General features: G+C 36.4%; 1 protein-coding gene across 2 annotated transcripts in view; it reads right to left on the bottom strand.

The window, feature by feature from the left end:
* The window catches only part of LOC135697172 (pyrokinin-1 receptor-like), a 44409-nt gene that overhangs the window by 3039 nt on the left and 21611 nt on the right, over positions 1 to 19759 (bottom strand). For both annotated transcript variants that reach the window (XM_065216794.1, XM_065216793.1), the window contains 3 exons: positions 17508 to 18550; positions 16737 to 16957; positions 4523 to 4643 (listed from right to left, as the gene is read on the bottom strand). In XM_065216794.1, the coding sequence (XP_065072866.1) occupies positions 4523 to 4643; positions 16737 to 16957; positions 17508 to 18384 (1219 nt within the window). In that variant the 5' untranslated portion in view covers positions 18385 to 18550. The remainder of the gene's footprint in view (positions 1 to 4522; positions 4644 to 16736; positions 16958 to 17507; positions 18551 to 19759) is intronic.

Raw genomic sequence — 19759 nt, forward strand, 5'->3', positions numbered from 1 at the left:
GGTTTGCCAAATCCGAAATGCCGTGCCTTCCGCTTAAACCCTTCAAATAAATTTTGCACAGTGGTCTCATCGACCTTATTCGCCGCCGAACGCCAGTTAAATTTAAACTGCTGCTCGTTTTCCGTGGATTTATTAGTTTTTTTTTTTTTTTTGAGGTTCCGTTTGACCAAGGCCCAATACCGTTCGATAGGGCGGAGTTCTGGGCTGTTGGGGGGGGTTGTGGACTTTGAGTACCACAACCACGTTGTTCGCATCGTACCACTCGATTGCCTTTTTAGCACAGGTCTATTATGTTGCTTTAGGAATGGTAGCAGCCGCTTTTCCAGGCACTCCTGGACGTAGATCTCTTGATTGATGGTTCCCGTAGTAATGAAAATGCTGCTTTATAGACCACACGTGCATATGGCCTGCCAGACGAGATATTTTTGTCAGGAACTTCGATCGTTTGATGTTTTGACAATTTCAGCCACCTTCCCTTTTCCTGATGCGGTATAAAACTGCTGTCCCGGAGGCTGCTTGAAATCCGCCTTAATATAAGTTTCGTCGTCCATGACGACACAGTCGAACTTTGTGAGCAGATTCGTATACAGCTTTCGGGACCGCTGCTTTGCCGACGTGTTTTGTTTGTAATCTCGGTTCGCCAGCTTCACTTTCTTAAACGTCGACAACCCGGCTCGTTTCTTGGCCCGCTGCACAGTAGTATGGGATACATTGAGCTTGCCAGCGGCGTCCCGGATGGAGAGGTTAGGATTCCGCTTATATTTCACCGCCACCTTCTTCGTCGTCGCTGCCACGTCCGGATTACGATTGCTGCCGCTTTCAAGCTTCCTGGTGGTCGATAGATGCTCCCCGAACACTTTTACAACGTTTGTCACGGTCATCCAGCAATTTTGCCAACTTGGCGTGTGAAAACGTCGGATTCTCTTGCTGCGCGAGCAAAATTTTGACACGCTGCTCCTCCTGCTTGAACGTAATTTTGAAAACTGGAGATCAAACGGTGAAAACTCATCATAGCAAGCATTGTATATACACTCAACTTCCAAATGCAGCATTTCAGTTTTTTTTAATGCATTTTTAACAGAAATACACCAATTTGAAGTTGACCAATTTTTGCGCGTTCCAGACTTTATTCCATCTAAATACGGTTTTTGGACTATAGTGCAGTTGGTAGCCAGCATTCAGGAGCTCGTATTTCGAAAACAAATCACTTCATATAACAAACCGTAAAGCAGCGCTGCCGTGGGTCGGACGTGGATCTTAGCAATGATATCATACTATTCTATTATTATGAATTTTAACCCAAAATGAACGATAAATAAACGGATTGTAGCTTTAAACATGTTAATCAAACATAGATAAAGCCATTTAAAAAATCAAGTTTAGATTATTATTATTATTTAACTTTATTAGGGAGGCAATCAAGTTTAGATAGCTTGGGCAGCACAGTGTGAAAAAAAAAATGGACAATAATATGAAAATCGGTTACATTACTTTAATTATTTATTATTTTGTACCAACTATGAAGTGAATAGACTTGAAAATATCAATGAACATTTTTAGAAGGCTTTCCTGCGAAATTACCGAATAGTTGTTTTTAAGTTGTTGTGCTCAAATAATACATTGAATCGGCATAGTATCTTCAAAGAACTTTAAAAGAACGCTATAATTGTCAATTTGTAAATACAATTCGACCCGTTATACTTTTAAATTTTGTATAAGAATGGTTTTGTTTCAAAAACCTTAATTTTCAAAATAATTTGCTTTTCAAACTATGAAGCACTCATTTGCCCGCTATTATTAAATCAAGACCAACTATTAAAAAGGCCTCAACTCCATTTAGTAAACAAACCTTGTAAGGTGAAATTGGGTTATTAGCGGAATGCTTAAATAAAACAGCAAAAAAGGTTAGCTTCCATTTAATTCTACTTAATTAATTTTGGTATCAGTAAGCGTGACTGTTTTCTCACTTCAATGGGTCTGGGTTCAATCCTAGCCGAGGTCGGTGGGATTTTTTCTGAGGCATAAAAATCTCTAGTCACGTCTTCCTTCGGAAGGGAAGTAAAGCCGTTAGCCGCCGTGTGGAAGCTGCCTTCCTGCACATTAGATTACCGTCAATGGATAGCAATCGATGTCCGTCGGTGATTGGCACTAGATTGCGGAACAGAGACCGATGTTAAATAAAGGAAAAGAAGTAATTTTGGTATCCATGACAGATACGTATTTCGAGTACAATGTGCAGTCTTCATAAGTGTCATTCCTACTAAAGACTGACAGTACTCATCCCCTTGGTAAAAACTTCAAAATCATGACCCTTATTACGAGTGTCACTTCACGATGAAAACGACAACCGCCATGACCCAGGACTCTCTCCAGGAAGCCGTATAACAATAAACTGCAACAGACGGAAGCTCCCCTCCGGAGTTTCTGCCCGAAACGAGAACCCCCTCTGGGTCTCTCTCCGGGAAAACCTTTCACAAAACTCTGTAATACAAAAACTCTGTAATCTGGGAAGCCCCTACCTGCGGCCTCCGGAGGCGAACCAGCCCAAGGCTGAAAACCTCCTTAATAAAGAAAACCTAACCTAACCACTTCACCGTGAGTAATAATGTAAGTGACATCGATAATAAAGGCCCATAGGGCCCCAGAGACGAACCAGCCCAAGGCTGAAAGTCTCTTCAATAAAGAAAAAAAAAGGCCCATAGGTATAACAATGAAACCAAATGGAACCTACCTAACTAATAATAACTAAAGATTAAAAAAAGGGAAAAAAGAATTTTAATTTTAAGACAATTTTGTCGCGAACCGAAGTCCGTGGTAATTCTCCTCTAACCTATTGTGTTTTAGGTTTGCGAAAGTGGGTTTCGGTTGGCGGGAAAATGGCCTTACAAGGTTTGTTTACAAAATGAAAATGAGGACTTTTTTATTGTTGGTCTTGAAATATGCAAATGATAGCTAATTTTATAAGTAAAATGGAAGCTATTTCATTTGGCGCAAATTTGCCCATATTATTGATATTAATCTTTTCGGTAAACTCCGCGAAGGCAGTTCATTAGAACAATCGTAGTAGGCAGTTGCAGTATGTGGGATATTGTCCACGAGCACCGTTTGAAGAACACGTTTCTCAAGTTTGGATGAACTCATACGAAAAATTTAATCGAGCTAGTAAAGTTCAATCATTGATCAACCTTTCCATTCGTTAAAGTTTTTTTTTTTTTTTTTTTTTTAATTCTTTATTTAAGAGATTTTTAGCCTTAGGCTAGTTCATCTCTAACCATTCGTTAAAGTAAATTATTCGTTGCTGCTACATATATAAAACAAAATTGGTTTACTAATGGATCCGAGATCCTGGATCGTATCAAGAAGTGATCAAGAAGGATTGTTGAATTCTTAGACTATGTGGAGGATGCCACAAGGGGCTCGGATAAGGCAGTAAATATTCAACCACCCACCCATGGTTTTTGAAAAAAAAAAATTCTGGGGAAACTAAAAAATTAGACATGTTTTGATTTCAATATTTAACAGATCCTTATATTACTCAGGACTTTGAAAGTTGACTAAATCATAGAGATTTCCCTGTGGACGATCAGCCAATGCTCAAATCAGGCTCATACGAGTTTGATGATAGGTAATGATTGTATTGACGACGATTATGATCACGAAATATATGATTGTGGCATGTAGCAAATATGATAATAGGTTTTAAATGTACAAATTTAACTTTTTTTACATAATAACATATTGCATATTAACATATTAGATTTTGCTCTTTATTGTTGATTTGTGATAAAAATCACCGACAAAAGGTCTGAACAATATAAAAATCTATGAATTAAAAAAAAGTCTTCCGAAAAGGTGATTTAAAAACATGGGTAAAAGAAAACTACGTCAGTTCAGTAGGCCTCTTAAAAGTACGCTGGGATGAAAATAATAAGATTTTCATCTTCATCGTGCTCAGTAGCATACATTTAACTAATATTTGAGTCCCAAGATGACTGACACACCACAAGCAAGCTTATTTAGAGAGCGATGAAATCGAATGTATGGAAGTAATAGCAACTGGAGCCATTCTCAAAAAACGAATTTCCGCTTTACCGTTTAATATACCGAGCGTGGAAATTTCCTCGTTTCATTATTATAAAATGTATTAATTATTGATACCAGGTTCCACTTCATCAAAGCTACCTTTCTAAGAAGCTACCGTCAACGGTTAGCACCGATCGTTTTTTCGAAGTAAACAGCCAACCATTTCCATAAAATTACAGCTTATGAATTATTAAAAATACGCACGTAACGCTTTCCTGTTGATACTGGAGAGCTTGGAATGTATCATCATTACATAAAACTCGACGATATTTTCCCAAGAATGCGCCTGATCAGTGCGAAAATAACAGCGCACAAGGTCGAAATGATATTTTATTGCACCGTTTATTACCACCACAGATTGTTTTCCTTTCATTGGATAACGGCCGTAGCCCATTCGTAACAACCACCTGGATTAGGACTATATGTCTAGATACGATACCTGAGAATTCAGAAGACTCCTTGTTTGAAGTCGGACGTCGCTCCCTTCGGGACAGTATTCGGTATGGTCGCTCTTTACCACGTGATTTACGCGAAATTTGACAGCCGCGGGCCAGCGTCTCCTAAACAAAATAGACTGTAAATGAATCTTAAATGACCATTGCTCAAGTAGTAAAAGTTGAAATTGTTTGACAACACTAAGATGCGGTGACATGAGTAAAATGCGGGATATGACTAACGTTAAGGACTCGGAAAATAATTGATAAATTAATTAGTATTTTTTTTTCTCGTCTGTCTATGTTGCGTCGTCTCGAGATTTAATACCGTCTACCAAATGTGCAATCTTCTGATAACAGTTTCTAGTTCATTAACGGTGATATAAATTCACTGATTATTCGTTTTGGCAGTCAAACACGGTGTGCTATGCTGAAACTAGTATATTCACCATCACTTTCCCTTCCTCAATGTAAGAGAACACAGACAAGCAGATGCAACATGCGATAGCTGTTCATTTATTCCACGCCTACATGACTATCAAAGAAAGAAGAAGAAGTTGACATTTTCCATTTGCACCCCTCCTCTGTTGAAGTTTTTCATCGACTTTTATACACAAGTACTTACTGAATTTCAACAGCCCTTATCGGGGGGCTGCTTCTGCTCGAAACTCACTGGACTATATAAATGAAAGTGAAAACAGGGGCAAATAGCACTATACCCTCACGCCCAGCGTTCGTTTTATGATGTCGTCTCCACCACTCCTTGGTGCCATAAATTCTCCAGTGAACAGGATAAGTGTCGTGGTGTGGCAGCCACACTGACTTGGGTTTACCACACGAAGATTTTGCATTAGATACTGGTGAACCCTCCCGATACCTACCATGGTGGTTGTCAGAAACGTATCGTGAAATCTCAACCATGAAATACAGGTTAAAACTAAATGAGACATAGAAGAGTGGGTCTATTATTTACAAAAACTCACCAATTTCACAGCGAATTTATGCCAGCTCTCTCGACAAATCAAATTCTCGCCAAGGGAAGCTTCTTCAGGGCAGGCTGAAGGCTAATATAAAGTTAATAATTAACGAGTTTCGACGACGCAATGCAAAAGAAGACGTTTAGTCTGCATTCTTTCCTGCCAAAGCCCATATCGATCGTTGAATTGGCTTCTTTACTTGTGGAAGAATGCTGTTCTTGTCGGCAAATTGCCATCTGGCATCGAATAACAACTTTCGGAAATTTATGAATAATTTTGACAACAACCCTCATTGGAAAGTTGGAACAATCGTTGCTTTCACTAGCCACTTCAAATTGATTCGATGGTCCTGGGGGATTACTTGACATACCATAATGAGCCATAAAACAGGGAACCCTGAAACAATTTGCATTAATGGACTCCCCCAAACAAACCGTTTAATGGACTCCCCAAAATGAAGACTTTTCCAGAAATAGAGCAACACCAAATTATAGCTCAATTAAAATTTTAACGGGATATTTCAAGGATAGATGTACGACATAACATAACAGAATATAGCACTGTCTATGTTTGTACATTAGGGTGGCCCAAAATACCACTTTGTCTGAAAACCCTCCAAATGATAGTTAAGGATGCAACACTGAAAAAAAACATGATTTAGAGGTAGCCCCGAAGAAATTTTTGAAAAAAAGACGATATTTCATAATAATAACTGAACAAATATTTCTAATGCTTCGAAATTCAGGGCACTAGCGGCGCCGGTGGTATAGTGGTAAGTGCGAATAACTCTCACCCCAGCAGGCCTGGGTTCAATCCCCAGGGATTAACATCTCTTTTTTTTTTTTCTTTATTATAGAGATTTTTAGCCATAGGCTAGTTCATGGCTAAAAATCTCTATAATAAAAAAAAAAAAAAGAGTGGCTAGTGAAAGCAACGAAAGCATAACATCTCTGATCACGCCTTGCTTCGGAAGGGAAGAAAATCCGTTGGTCCCCGGTTCATGAGTTGATGGGTCCAGGTGTGGGAGCTGCCTCTTTGGCGTCGGTAGCATTGGTGCTCAGCACGGAAAACTAGATCGGCGGAAAACAAATCAATGAAACAAATTTAGGGTCCGCAAACCCTTTTACACATTCCTTTGCTATTTATGAAAAATGTCTCGGCCTGCTAGTTGCTCTATTTTCTCATGATATTTTTTTTTTTCAATTCAAGAAATCATGATTTTTTTAGGAGTATAAGGACGTTTAATCATCAAAAGTGAGTATCAAAATAATACCTGTAGTTGATTGAAAACAGCTAATAGAAGATAAATTTAATGACAAAGGTTTAGGCACAGACAAACAGACATAACTCTCGCAACTTGTTCATCGAACAAGCATTTAACGGTAAATTTAAAAGTATTGTAGTTGGTAGTACCGATACCTGTGGCGCGCATAGTTCATTCCCTTGCGTTTGATGTTTACATACTACCGCCATCTGTTTTGCGTACTACCCACCATAGTGTACTAAACAGATGGCAGTAATGTTTTAGCGACGATGTTTTACAGTGAGAAATATTCAATGCTTTATGTCTGTTTGTCTGTGGTTTAGGATTTCTTTATTAGGGAGGCTTTCAGCCTGGGGCTGGTTTATCTCGGATTTAACGACAAACAGCTTTTCCTGGAAAATTATATGACTATTTCTAATGTTCCAGTTCGGGATATTTTGGCTAGACGCGATCTGGAGTTTATGAAACTCATATATGTTTACTTTAAGGATATTAACCTTAGATTGTAAGTTTGATTAACCTTGTGTTTAGTTTGTATTTTGTACGTCTGGAGTTTTTTTTTTCAATGTTTGTTTTCAAGATGAATAGAAATAATTTCATGCTTTAAGATTAATTAAATATTTGTATCGTAAACCACATTTAAAACCTCCTTCTTCCCTTTTCTCATCCAAAAAATTGTAAATCTCCACTAACCTCGAGACGACCGCGAGTACTCGGTACAGTTCCTTTAACTTTAAATATAAGACAGTAATAATGTATAACGCAAAGGATAACTCGGCTCTGTAAAGTTTATTCGATTGAGCCTGTACAAATAAAGTAATTACAAAAAAAAATATATGACAATTTATGATTGCTATTAAGTCATTCATGATTTTCTGGAGAAGGGATACATTTTACATATTTTCTATAAAAAAAAAATTTACAGAGTATCGCAAAATCTAGCGAACACCTGAATGGACTTTTTTTCAACACTGCGAATAGATCAAGAGGCAAGACTACTTGGATATATTTGAAATTATCATCAAAATTTTCTAAATATCAACGAAAATATTTAAGTATTTTCAAAAACTAATACAAGTAAAAGGTACAGCTTTTCATGGTGAACATCGTTTGTTCTGCGGATACTTTTAAATTACGTCAAAGTCAATAAAATGACAATATCAAAAAATAATCTGAAATATTCAGCCATGGTGTCCTACCCCATTGAAAAGATATATTTTTGAAATCTTAGCTGGTGGTTGAACAACCATTTTTTGATTTATCGGTATAGTATAGTATAGTATAGTATAGTATAGTATAGTATAGTATAGTATAGTATAGTATAGTATAGTATAGTATAGTATAGTATAGTATAGTATAGTATAGTATAGTATAGTATAGTATAGTATAGTATAGTATAGTATAGTATAGTATAGTATAGTATAGTATAGTATAGTATAGTATAGTATAGTATAGTATAGTATAGTATAGTATAGTATAGTATAGTATAGTATAGTATAGTATAGTATAGTATAGTATAGTATAGTATAGTATAGTATAGTATAGTATAGTATAGTATAGTATAGTATAGTATAGTATAGTATAGTATAGTATAGTATAGTATAGTATAGTATAGTATAGTATAGTATAGTATAGTATAGTATAGTATAGTATAGTATAGTATAGTATAGTATAGTATAGTATAGTATAGTATAGTATAGTATAGTATAGTATAGTATAGTATAGTATAGTATAGTATAGTATAGTATAGTATAGTATAGTATAGTATAGTATAGTATAGTATAGTATAGTATAGTATAGTATAGTATAGTATAGTATAGTATAGTATAGTATAGTATAGTATAGTATAGTATAGTATAGTATAGTATAGTATAGTATAGTATAGTATAGTATAGTATAGTATAGTATAGTATAGTATAGTATAGTATAGTATAGTATAGTATAGTATAGTATAGTATAGTATAGTATAGTATAGTATAGTATAGTATAGTATAGTATAGTATAGTATAGTATAGTATAGTATAGTATAGTATAGTATAGTACGCTCGATTTTCAACTTGTTTCGTAATCGATGGGTTTTAGTCAAACTATTGGCATATGATAGATTTGTACTGTGACTACAATAACAATCAAAATTTCTAAAAATGGTTAGGATTAATCACCGTCGACATGTACTAATTTGATTAGATTAGCTTTTTCGGTTTCAACGTCACCATAAAAGCCAATCTAATCAAATGTCTAAAAGTTTGAGTTATCAAGAAAATGTTTTAAAATAAAGATTTTCAAAGAGTTTTCCAGATTTTAAGGTGTCGCTAAATCTCAGTTATTAGATCAAACTCGTTGCAGCTTACCCAAAGTACATTGGGATATCAAATTTAATTAAAAAAAAATGAATAAATTCACCATCCATTAATTTTATTATTAGCTTAAAAATATGCAAAAAATCATACGCAAATAGATGATCTAATATTTAAAATTATTTGTTACTAATTGCAATTCATCGAAATATATTAGGTAATTTTTAAACTTTTGCCCTACTCCTAAACTTATCTTATCTTTGATCTTCATACTGATATTTATATGCACAAAAAATCAGAGAACTCTGAAGAGTTCTATCACTCGATTATTTAGAACAAATCATATTTTATGAGCGATATTGCAAATATATAAATATTTTATAGGCGATTTGCAAAACTATGAGTATCTTTTCTCTAGAAAGTAATAAATCATCCATAAATTATTGTCATTGAATTTCTCATCTGATCTGATTGCATGTTGCATTATGCATCTACACAAAATGTTATTTTGGGCCACCCTAATGTACATACATCTGTCTGTTTTTGCTGTCATCTACTGAACCGATTTGTTCATTTCTGTCTCCCTGAACACCAACACAAGCAACAAGGACGTAGCCTGGTTTCTATTGCAGGATTAGACAAGATACCAACAGGCTCACTACCATTAGCCGAAAGCTGTAAGGCCAAAGGGGTCACAACTCAGTCATTAATGTTAGTGAAGATTTTTTTTTTGCAATTTCTACACCGTGTTATTAAAATGGGGAATAGGTAACCGGGTACTCCGGTCTTCGAAGATTAAAATTCTGGGGCAAATATTATTTATAAACTTACATATTTGATGATTTCGGTATTTTATGGATCTCAAGCTTAACAAATTATAGCTAAGGAAAATTATAAATTTCTCGAATTTCGTATTTCTGTTCATTTCGTTTCTAGAACATGGAAAATAGTCAACATTTTGGTACTTCCATTTAATACTCTGGATATTGATGATTCCGGAAAACTTTTTTTTTGATGCCAGATCAGAGCTGGTAAATATCACGGCCGTCATGTGACAATTAGAAAACAGGTCCTCTCACTATCACGAGACGAAACGAACGATCATTAGCAAACTTGTCATTTTCCAATGATCAATCACCCATGAGAATAAATCTTATGCAGTTTTGACATCAACATTTCAAACTAGTTTAGATGAATTTTAGCAAGTAACCGTAAGTAATCGGTAGGATGTATATTTTTAGGATTTCCTTGATACAAGTAACTTTAACAGCAATATCATGAGCTAGTAATCATGATGATCACAGCACTGTCACGTTCTGGCAGGACATAAAAATCGATGAGATTTTGAAGAAAATCTCTGTCATCGTTTTCTCATCCGATATCGAGTGAGATCTTTCATTGAAAATGACATTTGCCATCCCTGTGCCAGTCCTTACAAAATAACAAAATTGTGAGATTCATCGAGTACCCCAAACGTGGAATTAAAGTGCGGAGATTCTGGAACATAAAAAATATAAACAAAACTTTTCAAATTGCGTGTCTTCGAAATACTTGAGTGATATCGCAGAAAAATAAATCAAAATATGGGGAAAAATTCTGAATTTCAATTGTTATGTAAACTTTCATTTCACGCAAACGAGCAACTTGTAAGCAATGCTGTTTACAAAGATGGGATTTTGTATACAATATTTGCAACATTTCATTAAATGGCTCACTGTAAACTGTTATGTCGTCAAATTGAACAGAAATTTATTCTACTTTTTCGAACTGTGCACGACTGGACTTCTTTAAGTTCTTAATTCTTTGACGGATTCCTGGACCAACATTTGCTCCATAATACCAGGATTTATCCACTGGAAGCACGGCATGTGACGGACATAGCGCGTACCACGCGATCAAGCGAGGATTCCCCTCTATCGAAACGGGTGTGCAAATTCTGACGTCCAGATGTCGAAGCGATTAACGGTTCAAACGAAACCGGAAGAAAAAAATGTGAAGGCGCTGGGCTATTCAACCAGATGCCTTCAATGTGCGACCCAATATCCGGTCAACGAAAAGCAAGCAGACAGGCATGCGCTACACACAAAACAAATCTAAATTTTAAGAATCGCGTAAAATATTCCCTTGCTCAATGTTAAGCTTAAGTTTTACGTAAACAACGAAATTGCTAACAAGCTTGATTTATGCAATATCGTGCTTAATTTACATGAAATATCGTATACACTTATGCCAAATCTTGCGTTAACTAAGTGTGCGCTACATATCTCAGATAGTTACACGAATTTTTCAAACAGTGTACAGTGTTACGGAACTGTCACCAATTGATCGGGCACTTGAAGATAAGGCCAATCTATAGTGTTGGCGTTTTGAATGATAATGTCATCGAAATGAACGCGAGCGGCGGCTCGAAAAGAGGCATTCAACCCTACGGGCCGGTTAATCTGCAGCAGCCATCAGCATAAACAGTGTTGTCATCAAGATGTGTGTATAGTATGCAGGTGTGTACAGTATCCCGAGCAAAGTCTGAAATCAAATTGAAATCTAAATTTGATGTTGTGATTTCACTGATATTGATTACTCAGCTTGCTGTCATTTTGGTCGTTTTAACGGTTATAATATCAAAATTGAGAGCAAACAAATCTTCCTGTGACATCACATTGAAAATTATTTCAATGTGAATTGATATCCATTTTTCCTGTTGATAACAAATCAAGTATTCAATTTGATGTTATGCTAAGGCAATGAAAACAAACCCGTAACAACATATTTTTAAAGAACAAATGTACAGCAAAATGAAAACAAAATTTGGTATCAAATTTGTCAATGTGTAAACTGAAATCAAATTATGATTTCATTTTGATGCTGATATCAAAACTTGATTTCAATTTGCTGTCATTTTGATGCTGGACTTTGCTCGGGATGCAGGTCAATCCCCGACCAAAATAACAGCAAATTGAAATCAAGTTTTGATATCAACATCAAACTGAAATCATAATTTAATTTCAGTTTACGCAATTGACGAATTTGATAAATAAATCTTTGCAAATCTTTGGATTTGATGAAAAAAATAATATAAAAAGCAGCACCGGGATTGGAACAATGTTCACGATTCCATGGCTAAAAAAAAGTAATTTTAGGATTTAAAAAAAAATACCGGTTATCAGTAAACAGTAGTCGAGGGCTTTGAAATTATATTAGGAATTCATTCCGTAAAGCTCAGTCTACTTAGTAAACCACTACCCATGTAAATTGAATGTGCGAATGTATGTGCGAATGTCGAATGTAGCGAAGCTTGAAAAGCTTGGAATTCATGGAATTCTTTTGGATTGGTTCTAGTCCTACTTGAACGGTCGTCAGCTTCATTTCCAATCACGTCAGGGATTCCGCAGGGAAGTCATATTGGACCACTCATCTTCCTTTTATACTTCAACGATGTCAATGCAGTGCTGGATGGACCAAGGCTTTCGTTTGCTGATGACTTCAAGCTATATTTCAAGATTCGTTCTGAGGCTGACGCTCAGTTTCTACAACAACAACTTGATGCATTCGCTCATTGGTGCCAAATGAATCGTATGACCGTAAATTCTGCAAAATGCTCAGTTATTACGTTTTCTCGACTGAAAGATCCAAAACTCCACGGTTATTCATTTTCTGGAGTACCACTGGTAAGAGTGAACGAAATCAAGGACTTGGAAATTATCCTCGACTTCCAGTTGACTTTCAAGCAGCTCGTGTCGTTCATAGTGAATAAAGCTTCAAAATCTCTAGGCTTTATCTTCCGGTTAACAAAAGAGTTCACGGACATTTACTGTCTAAAGGCGCTCTACGGTCGACATTGGAGTACTGTTCGACTGTTTGGAGCCCTCACTACCAAAATGGAATTGAGAGAATAGAATCAGTGCAACGGCTGCGACTCGCACTTCGTCGACTACCATGGCGGGATCCATGTCATCTCCCAAACTACGAGCACCGATGTCAGCTAATTCGTCTGGATACACTTAGAACACGAAGAGACGTTGCTAAGGCTATGCTGGTTTCTGATGTCTTGCTGGGTCGAGTTGATTGTCCTGAAATCCTACAACGAGTCAACTTGAATGTGCGACCAATATCACTTTATATCTCTTTATATTCATTTAGTTCATTGGCAAAAACTTATCCATCATTGGGGCCAAGAAGCCTGTTGATGAAGAAATAAATAAATAAATAAATAAGTCAGAATTCCCTTCAAATTTGTCCCACAAATATTCAGTTATGTTCTCCTCCACAATTATATACAATACTCTAAGAATTTACTTGACTCTTTAGAATTACCTTGGAGCACTCTTCTGTAATTTTCTAAAAAATCTTTTCAGAACTGCACTTGCTCTTTAAAATGTCCGTAAAATTTTCCTCAGGTGCTCCTAAGTATTGTTCCGAATTCCTTATGAATATTCCTCAGCACTCCCTTGGACATGATCTTGTCAATTTGTCGAAATTTTCCTCTTATTATTTCCTTAAAATTTTCCTCAGAAAATAAATTTATTCTCAGAACTCTCTTTGTATTCATTATTACCACTATAAATACCAGAGATTTTTGAATTGTTATTCAGAACTACTTTAAAATGTCCAATGTCTATAACGGTCATATAGGGTATCCTTAGAATTCTTCTCGGGATTCCTTAAAAAATCTGCTCATTTCTACTTTGAACTAAGCTTTGAGATATCCTTAGAATTTTGCCTATTATGTTATTCCATTTTACAAGCGAATTGTTGTCAACTGTTTATTCTTACACCCAACCGGAGGATGTGTGATTTGCTTACAATTATAAGGAATTCATCATCGCAGGATGTTAGAGGAGACCACATGGATGGAGGATGAAATATACTGAGCTGCGCTCCAATGCAAGAAAATTGGATACCCAAAAATGTGGAGTGTATTAGTGAGCGAAATGAATTATGTGGAAAAATAGAAAAAAGATTGCTGACTGGACTCCAGCTACGAACGTCACGATTAACAGACCTGTCCTTTCTCCACTGCTCTCTTCATGCTTCGGACCATGGAGAGGCTAAAAGAGGATGAGAAGCGCTCATAGAACGATAATTTGATTTCGCATGCTTTTTCCGCTGAATGGAAATTGGAGAGAATCGTGGCAAGTGTGTGCGTCGTTCTACAATGTTATAATTAAAAAGATTGCTGATATAGAAGAAAGCGCAGACAGAACACGAAATTAAAAAGATTTAAAAAAATTATTGAATTATAGGAAATGCAACTAATATTCATTGTAATATTTTTTGGTTTGGATGTATTTATTATAATTTGCTACTGTCACTACTTCCACAGAAGGGGACGGTCCCTTTTTTTACTATCTGTCAATAAAATTTTATGTAATTATGCTCACAGGTATTTTCTTAGTTTATTCGAAAAATTCAGGGTGGTAAATTTTCCCTGAAAATTTGCTGTAGAAGTTTTTGGATTTTCCCGCGCATCACGTACTTTTAAAACTCATAACTCATCGTAAACAAATAAATCTGTAGTAAAATTTTAAGGAAATTCCCTAAGCAAACCATAAAAAATATAATCTGAAATTTTATTTTCTCCGAGTATTTTTAGATTATGAGGAAAATTTCAATTAAAAACGGCAAGAGAAAAGACATTGAAAAAGATCATTATTCGGAAAATTGTTTTCCCTGTTATTGTTTACAATTTTCCTCCATCGTGAAAATTGTCATGGAAAAAAAATTCAATTTTTTTTTATGGATTGCCTAGATAATTTCCTGATCATTCCACTGAAAAAGAATTTTTCTATAATACTTAATTCATGAGTTATGGAATTTGAAAATACTATATGCAAATTTCGGAACAATCAGAGAAGTCAAACCAAAATTTTCCGGGCTGTTAGTTTTTTTTAATTTTTTTTATTCAACTCAAAACTGGTGAGAAGCAACTCTCTAAAATTTTCACCAGCAAAATATAACAAGTTTTAAAGCATAAACAATCATTGAAAAAATTTCCTTACCCTGGCACCGAAATAATTTTCAAGGAAACATTTTTCATCTGGAGATAAAGCCAGAACAGAACAGAACAAAACAGGTGAGACCGTGTCATAAGACAAGAAACGAGCCAAACCTATCATATCAAATGTCCACATCACAGGAAGGGCCCAGAATCTAACTTTAGCCAAAAGCCATCATGCGACACATCAAACCACATGATAATTCAATAACATAATCATTGGCATTTATGTTGAGTTCTCAGGATCACACTGGCCATACCTGGTCATAAGTGCTCCTGGTGAAGTGAACTGAATCTGACATCTTATCCTAAACTTACCATTAGAGTGAGTCAACATAACAACCACCTGCTCCCCACTGTTGTTTCGTTCTGCAAATGTATTGTATCACACCTGGATGTGTTTAAGGTGTCCCCGTGAAGTTGGGCAGAATCTGGGGTGGGCAAATCTCATAAATCGAAGTATCGTAAGATATTTGTTAGGAAAGTCTGATCGCACCATCGGTAAAAAAAAATCAGGTTTTTCAATGTGTTTAACACTCTCCGGTAAAATGTGTAATGGAAAACTTGCAATGTTGAAAATTTATAGCTCAGCGATTTATTGACGAATTTCTGATCTATTGACGACATTTAAAACTACATACTTTAAAGATTTATTTTATATCAAGAATTTAAAAGTCTGTCGATGAATTGCTGAGCAATGGTTTTTCAAACCTTGCCAATTTGCCGTTACATATTTTACCGGAGGCGACTTGTTTGGAGTGTTAATCTCAGAAACAGGCACTTAAAATATGCCGCAGATTGAATCAACAATTCAGTGTAAAGAATTGTGCTGCTTCTAAAAAAAACTTCACTAAATTGGCAGCAGAATAACAAGAGATCCCTAAACGACAGTGAAGACAAATTTGCTCAACTTCCGGAAAGATGTCGAGCTTTTTGAGGCGAAGCCATTGGCATAGATTCCCTTGAGAAATCAAACATTCGTTGTGATTATTCACTCCTATTTATTTGACATCCAGCACAGAGGACTTCAATGAACAATATTGACGGTAGCGCAAATTTAATTGCATTTTCCCATCCATAAGGTGAAATTAGTCACATTGCCAGAAAGGCTGTACGACAAAATCGAACTGTCCTCTCTTAGCAGATGTCTGTTTATTTATTAAACCAAAATAAATTACATTTCTAAACGAGCAAAGTTTTGATTGGGTTCGAGCGAAAGAGTATCCCATCTTTCTTGAAGGTGCGATTAATTCTGAAGATCGACGGAAATTTTGATTGATCTTCAAAGATGTGCTGCCCAGAAAGCGAGTGGAATCAATCATTAAAGTAGGATAGAAATTCAGCGACTCATAATTTCCGATTGGCTTGAAAGAGCACGCAACGCTGAAGCGTGAAAATAGCATTAGGGGAAGTGCACAGCGCTGAATGCGTTTTTCTTTGGGCAATGTGTTTGTACGAACGAACAGACGCGCGCATATGGCCAAAGTTTTGTGATGACAAACGGTAAGTACCTACAAAACAGTAAGGTAGGAAAAATCTGCTAGGTATCATTAAGAAGACAAGACACTCCGTCCTGTATTCTGTCTTCTTAATGATAGAGGAAAGAGGAAAATCGGATCTCATGACACCAGGTGCAGTGAAACAATTTTGCGAGTTTTGACGGTTAGTGATATAGATAAAACGACGTACCTTGAAAGCTTGACGAAATTTGTTACTCATGATGTTGTATAGAAGCGGATTGATACAGGTGGATAGGTAGTACAGTATGCCGGAGATGTAAGTGGTTATCACGAATAACTTCAACACCAGTGGATCGGTGGGTTGGTGATCCTTGTCGACACCATAAATGTAGACCAATCGTTGTGCGTGGAACGGAGCCCAGCAGATGAAGAATGCAACTACTACTGCAACTGCAAGGATGTGGAAAATTGAAACAACGCAGAGGAAAATATTTACTCATTAAATTTATCAGACAACCCAAAACCATCACTGTGCGAAATAACTTTAAGGATAATGATAAAGCAGGATATTTTGAGAACCAAGTTTATTTTTGTAAATCAAGTCTCTTAGTAAATAAAACATAAATACATGCATATCTAGCTGATCATCTGCGCAAAAAAAAATCCACTTGGCTGGATATCTACACGAAACGAAAACTAATTATTTTATTCATATGTTTCTCTTATACATTTTTGCCAAAACATCAGCCGTATACATTCCATAAGACAAACCGCATAGATCCTATAAGAATGCATAAACGATGATTTTCATTATCTTCATGATCTTCATTAACTTGTCTGCTTATTAGTTGACTTATACATTTCGTGAATAACCAGCAATAGAAATTTGTCAAAAGGTATAAGGGATAGCAGGATTGAGCTTTGTCCTTATAATTATTTCGCTCAGTGTAGGTCTACACCCCTTTTTGGCGTGCAAGCATTCTCTGGATTAATTACATACCCAACATCTTCAGAACCCTTCTCGTGCCTTGACTATTTCCTTGCTGTCGGTTATTGGGACATGCGTTGTTCCGCCTCTGTAGAGTTCCGTCCCGTTTCATTAAGGTGGAAGAACGGAGCTTTAGGCCAATCAAGGCATATAGGACCGTTATCAGTGTCATCGGTGCGAAGAAGAACAAAAACGTCGATAACTCGAAGGAATGCTGAATGATTATTCGCTTCACTACGCACTGATCCATTCCTGACTGATTAGTTACCCCGAATTGTAGTGCCTGTGGGACGGCGGAAGCAATCGCCACCAGCCAGATGGCAAATATAAATCGAATTGCTCGCGATAGTTTCGACATTGTATGTGAAAGGAAAGGATGGCATATAGCCACGTATCGCTCAATTGTGAAGGCGGTGATTGTTAAGACAGTGGCATTCGCTGACGTTTCCGCTGCTATTCCGCGTACTACGCAAAAGATTTCTCCAAATATGTAAGGATATTTGCTCCAGATAAAATAAATTTCCTGTGGCACGCCGGAAATTAGTAATAGGAAATCGGATATCGCCAGGCTAAACAAGTAGTAGTTGGTCGCCGTATGCATGGATTTGTTTTTTGATATCACGATGCATGTGCTGATGTTGCCAATGACTCCGGTAATAAAAATCAAAACATAAATGATCGTCATTGGTATTACAACGTACAGTGGATCCCGTTTAGGACCGTAAAAGTATGACGAATTATCGATAGACCATTCCGTGCCACTGTAATTCAGCGATGTACCCAAATAATCTAAAAAGGTACTGCTATTAATTATCACAGACGTAAAAGTTTCATTTACTCGTTGCATTTCCGCGAACTTCATTGCATTTGTTGTGTTTGTACTGAACATTTTGGAAACAGTTATAATAGCATTGAAATTATCACCCGATCACTCGACAGGATTGCTGCTTTCCCGTACTGAACAGCACATCATCACAATAAAGTTACGATTAAGGATTGAATATCCATTTGCTTTTCTTTTTGTACATTGCACCCTCGATGTCCATTTACAGTTACTGTAACGAAAAATAAAAACAAGAGAATTTATTAGGTATTTTTGATGTATGACAAATGTTATCCATTCGTTGCTCACGATGCCTTTGCAAGTAAATTGAATTCAAATGTGACTGTTTTTTTTATTAATTTTTGAAACCTGCGAATGCGACGCATTATTAAAAATTCCTTCAGTTGTTTGTTCCGTTGATCTACTTTCAGACTGGAACCTGAATTTCCATTTTAAAATTCCACCCGGCTGTTCTTAAAATGTAATATATATCCTGAAATTGTAGAATGATGAGCAGTACAGCTGTTCATTGGTAAATCAGCCCTTGGCTGACAACCTTACACATAAAACGATAGTAAAAACAACCGTTCATTAGGTGCTCTGATACAGAATCACACTTCTATATAGCACGCCTACTACAGCTCAGCCATCCCGACCATTATCCCGACAGCCATTATCAAGGGTCAATCAACTCTGCACACTGTGCCGAAACACAGCATGGACACATTAAGGCACACTTTGATAAGTAGGACACAAAAAATATAATATAAAACGGCATCACTGTTGTGTGTTGACGTTTTGCCAATCATTGCTAAGGTTTACTACTCGGCTCAATACTTTTTTTTTACTCACAAATGAATCTAGTGAGAGAGTGTCATACATAAAACCTAGGATAGACCAAACGTGCACCCACCGGTGTTGAGGATCTTTCAAAAAATTCTGTAAGTATTGTCTGAATCGTGAATCTCTTCAAACCTAGCAAAACTAAGTTCGTCTCTTCCGAATCACAGCACAAATCTCAGTGGATCGTGTTTTTATCTAGAGCAGCTTCTATTCGGGCCACACTTCAGTCGAGTTCATCTACACCATGACCGGTTCATGTCGGTACGGCAGTCAAGACAGCTGAAATGGGTTACCTCTAGAGATGATTAGTTTTCGATGATGGAATAATTCTATACAGAGTTGGAAAAAGGGCCTATCTGCTTTGATATCGACTCTTCATCGACTTTCTCTTTTGATAACCACGACTACAGCTTTCGTGCTATGTTTACCACATAGCATGATAAAAGAGGTTTTTATCTATCGTCCACATCGTCAAATACAACAGGGAATGTTGTTGCAGCTGAATTATTAATGAAAGAGAAAGTCGATGAAGAGAATCGATCAAAGCAGATAGGCCCTTTTTACAACTCGGTCGGACGGTTGCCTTTGGTGATAAATT

This window comes from Ochlerotatus camptorhynchus, unplaced genomic scaffold (genome assembly GCF_037179485.1).
Source record: "Ochlerotatus camptorhynchus isolate MF236.1 unplaced genomic scaffold, CSIRO-AGI_Acam_v1.1 ptg000067l, whole genome shotgun sequence".
Classification (NCBI taxonomy): domain Eukaryota; kingdom Metazoa; phylum Arthropoda; class Insecta; order Diptera; family Culicidae; genus Ochlerotatus; species Ochlerotatus camptorhynchus.